General features: G+C 38.6%; 1 protein-coding gene across 1 annotated transcript in view; it reads right to left on the reverse strand.

The window, feature by feature from the left end:
- LOC113817058 (uncharacterized) overlaps positions 1–5,000 on the reverse strand; it is a 111,468-nt gene that overhangs the window by 1,809 nt on the left and 104,659 nt on the right. The window contains exon 6 of the mRNA XM_070117517.1: positions 1,417–1,473. Coding sequence (XP_069973618.1) covers positions 1,417–1,473 — 57 coding nt within the window. The remainder of the gene's footprint in view (positions 1–1,416; positions 1,474–5,000) is intronic.

The following is a 5,000-nucleotide window of genomic DNA, read 5'->3' on the forward strand; positions in this document are numbered from 1 at the left end:
TTTCCTCTTTTTCTTCCCCTCACTTTCTGTCTACTCTCTCTCAGTCAGTGTCTGATTGTCCCTCTCTTTCACTTTCTCTCCCCTCTCTAACTCTCTCTCTGTTCTGCAATAATTTTATTCACCTATCTATCCGTCTGTCAGTCTGTCTCTCTGTTTCACTAACAAACTATTCATCTATCTGCCTGTCTCCCTCCCTCTCTTTCTATATATATATAGTATACTGCATACAAGCTCACAGACCAAGGCACGTGGTTTCATGCCCTGCTTGTGTTCTGATTATAAACCAAGGCAAGCATCCCACCGCTGCCACCACTATAAATCTATGTGAGGTACTAGTGGGTAGAGTGATACTTGCATATGGTTTTCCTCTTTATTTCTTAGAGTATGCGCACAAGTTGAATGGATACTCGACACGAGACTGGACAGCGCTGGAGTGGCTCCAGGCTGGAAGCTGGAACATGGTGAGGCTCTTCCCTGTCTGTCTGCTTCTGGCTTCTCTCTGGCTGGGTGAATGAGATTTGGTCACATCGACGGTGCCCTTATATAGCCGGCTGTGACCCAAGCCAGGGGAAGTAGATGTCATGGTGGGAAGCTTGGTTTTTTTATTATTAGAGTACAAGGTGGAACCACGTGGCTTGCTCTGAGCTATTTGTGTGCATACTCTATGATATAAGAAGTAAAGCCATTTACAAGTGTCACTCTCCCCATCAGTACCTCATGTAGGAGCTTAATAGGTTCTTATTCTCTCTCTGTTTCACTATCAGTCTAGTCATTTGTTTACCTGACTCTCTCTCTCTCTTTCTCTGTCTATCTATCTTTCAGTCTCGGTGTCTCTCTCTATTTCTCCCCTCCACCATCTCTCTTTCTCTCCTTCCCCCCCCCCCTCTCTCTCTCTCTCTCTCCTTCTTTCTTTCTTTCTCTCTCTTTCTTTCTTTCTTTCTTTCTCTCTCTATCTCTCTCTCCCCCTCTCTCTTTCTCTCTTTTTCCCTATCTATTTCACTATTATTCTATTCATCTATCTGTCTGTGTGTCTCAGTCAGTCAACCAGTCTTTCTCTCTCTCTCTCTCTGTTTCCCTACCAATCTATTCAGTCAGTCCCCTTTCTCTCTCTCTATCCCTATCTCTCTCCTTTTCACTGTCAATCTATCTGGCTATCTCTCAGTCTCTTTGTGTCTGTCTGTCTGTCTCTCTCTGTCTGTCTCTGTCTCTGTCTCTGTCTCTGTCTCTCTCTCTCTCTCTCTTACCATTCGCTCTCTCTCTATATGTTTCTTTCCCCACTTTCTGTCTACTCTCTTCTGTCTGTCTCTCCCTCCCCCCTCCCCTCTCTCTTTCTCTACCGCCCTCTCTCTTTTCCTTCCCTCCATTCTCCTTCTTTCTCTTCCTTCCCTCCCATTCCCTTTCTTTCCTTCCACTCACCCTCGAAGTCGATGCGTCCATCTCCGTCGATGTCTACTTCCCGGATCATGTCCTCGACTGAAAGGGAAAAGAAGAAATGACAGATTTATACAGATTTCCATACAGATTTTTAATACAGATTTCCATACAGATTTTTAATACAGATTTCCATACAGATTTTTAATACAGATTTCCATACAGATTTTTAAATACAGATTTCCATACAGATTTTTAATACAGATTTCCGTACAGATTTTAATGCACATCTTTAAAACACATTTTTATACTGATTTTCATACAGATTTTTAATACAGATTTGTATACTGATTTTATACAGATTTTTTTTACTGATTTTTATACAGATTTTCGTACACATTTTATACAGATGTTTAAATACAGATTTACGTCCCGTATGTACGTTCGTGGAGGGGTATGTCTGGTGTGTTTGTTTGTATGTGTATGTGTGAGTGTTTGTGAGTGTGAGTGTTTGCGTGTGTGTGTGCATGCTTGTGCTTGTGCGTGAGTGAGTGAGTGTGTGTGTGCGTGATTGTGCGTGAGTGAGTGAGTGTGTGTGTGTGTGTGTGCGCGTGTATTTATGTGAGTGTGTTTATATGTGTGCGTAATTGAGTAAATGTTTATATATACACGCGTATTTTTGCGTGTATGTACTCATTTGTTTGCTTGTCTGTATTTAATTCAACAATGGATATAATAAAGTGGTGAAAAAGAGTAGTCACAAAAAAATCTCTTTTATAAATATATCAAATTTGTAAGTCTGTGTCTCTATAACAAAGACAAGTATTTTATTCTGCAAAACATAGCAACACACTTTAAAAATTGCAATAACATGACAAACAAAATTAATCATTCTAAATCATTAGTATGAACACGAGTGAACACTTATCTGAACTAAAAGATATGGATTTTTTCTGCGGCTGGAACATGTTCAGTAAATATGTTTAAAACTGTTTCATTTAAACTAATAGAGTCACTGGTATGTTTTTTTTTTTTTTTTTTTTTTTTTTTTAGTTTTCTTTCACATTATTTCTAAAAAGTTGAATTCATTTGAAGAGACTTAATCTCTCCCTGAGAGAGAGGAAAAATTATCACAATCTTTATTTCAGAACTAAAAAAATCTATCTATCGATCTATCTATCTATCTATCTATCTATCTATCTATCTATCTACCTACCTACCTATCTATCTATCTATCTATCTATCTATCTATCTACCTATCTCTCTATCTATCTATAACAACAACAAACAATAGAACACAAGCATCAATGTAAAGTAACAGAGGTAAATCGAGCATTCATTGTTGAAGGAATATAGAAAAAAAAACATAATTAAAAACAAAATCCATAAGACTCAAGTCTATTGTGATTCAGAGGCTGGAGTCAGATACTTTATTATTACCTTTTTTACCATTTCGTTTTTTTAAGTCACTGTTCAAAATTTCTTTATTGTAATACAAGAAATACCATGCTGTCGCCATGCTTAAGAATACCTGGGAAGTCAACTTTACTCCCTTCCCTTCCCTTCACTTACCTTCGTTTCCATCTCCTCCCTCTGTCTCTCCCTTACCCCCTTTCCCTTAATTCCCCTTTTCACTCCCTAATCCGTTCATCAAAATGGCCTCTGTTGTTAATCTATTTATTTTCACTTCAAGATTCTAAGCATAGCGTGTTAGGGCTGGAGTGACGTATGCAAGTTATTCCACACTTTCAGTCCAGTTCTCTTACGTCTGGCAGCGGGTTCGCTCGACTGACTAGCGGCGGCCAGAAACTATGAAAGAAAAGAAAACAAAACAAAGGGACTCCGAAAAAATAGTAAAACAGAACAAAACAAAGAAAATAAAAAAAAGGGAAAAAGTTACTTAATACTTGGGTTGACCAGTAATTTACAGCTTAGAAACAATGTGATCATAAAAAAATAATAAATAAATAAATAAATGTATAAATAGGGAACATTGGGCTTGGCTATCTTCTAATCATTCCCTTGTCCCATTCTCTGGATTCGTCTCCTACTTCTCTACCATTCCTACACATATAACTAGTTAACTCTTTCATAATTACTCTTGCATTTTTCCTCTTACAGCGTTACTCTCCCTTCCTCAGAGACGTAGATACTCTATTTGATCGAATCGCCCATACCCTTAGCCCCTTCCCCTCTACAAAGCCCCACCGTTATCTGCTTCTCCCCCTTTACTCTTTTCACTGCCATACTATCCTGCAACGCTCTACAACCTTTGACATCTAACACAGTCTATCTTAATTGCAACTTCTTCTTGACCGTTTCGCCACAATACTTTAACATAGTCCTACATGAAAGATGGAATAATGCAATACCGCATTTTAGTCACGTGATCATCGATGCCTAGGACATTTAAACATTTTAACCATTAACCATTTCTTCTAATTACTGCCCCTAAGTCAATAAGGATCAATCTTCCCTTCCGGACACACGGAGACCCGTCCTTGCAGAAGAACAAATCATTAAGAGGCAGTTGGATTATGGGGAAACATCTGGAAACAGGCTTAATGAAGAGACTCCTCCATCCCCGTTGAAGAACGAAGGCAGATATAACACGCCACAGCAGTTCTTAGGTAAAATAACAAACGGAAGAACAAGAATATTGTTTCTTCAAGACCTGTGGATAAATGTACAGATTATAGGCCTTCGCTATAGTCGTTTTATTTACAATTCACTCTCTATGAAGCCTACACGTCACAGCAAACCGGGCATCTTCTGCGCCACGGATAAGGCTAAGAGGCAATAGACGGTCAGACTGTCAACAAAAGGTAAATTGTTAAAGGTCGCTGCCGTCTCTGTTACCCATTGCTAGGGAATGACTCTCTGTTACCTATCCGTCTTGGTTATTGGCGTTTCTGTAATTCAGTGATCGTGGTTATTGGCCCATAGGTAACCCACTGGCCACAGATGCCGGATTCACTGTAACTCCAGTAATTTGGTTTTTCGTTCTTACAAATAACTCTCGGAGCTAAGCACTGTGCCCCTAGACTCTTGGTTAGAGGTCTTCAAAGTAGGTCTCTCGCTCCTTCGTTGATATGTATGTATGTATGTATTTTTGTATGCATGTATGTATATAAATGTATTTATGTATGTAAGTATGTATGTATGTATTTATGTATGTATATATGTATTTTTGTATGTATGTATGTATGTATGTATGTATGTATGTATGTATGTATGTATGTATGTATGTATGTATGTATGTATGTATGTATGTATTTATGCATGTATGTATGCATGTATGTATGTGTGTGTCGCTCCTGCGTGTCATATGGAAAGTTACAGAAAAAAAAATCTAACGAAAAATAGATAAATGAAGACAATGAATAGCAACTGAAGTAAAATGGTTATGTATGCTAAATTATAAAAATGCTTTAAAGGCACAATGAAGGTTTTGATGCCGTTTGGGAGGGCATGGAGACACCTGGGCGCACGAGACAGAAAACGTGACTGTAACAGAAGCCAAACGGGATCTCTACGTAAAAGAGGAAGAAGTTCAAAGGCATCTTCAGATCACAGGGATGTTTGGTTCCTTTGCCCCAGTGTTCAGCTTTTTACGGTTTGTAGTTTCA

The sequence above is a fragment of the Penaeus vannamei genome, chromosome 40, assembly GCF_042767895.1.
Source record: "Penaeus vannamei isolate JL-2024 chromosome 40, ASM4276789v1, whole genome shotgun sequence".
Lineage (NCBI taxonomy): Eukaryota > Metazoa > Arthropoda > Malacostraca > Decapoda > Penaeidae > Penaeus > Penaeus vannamei.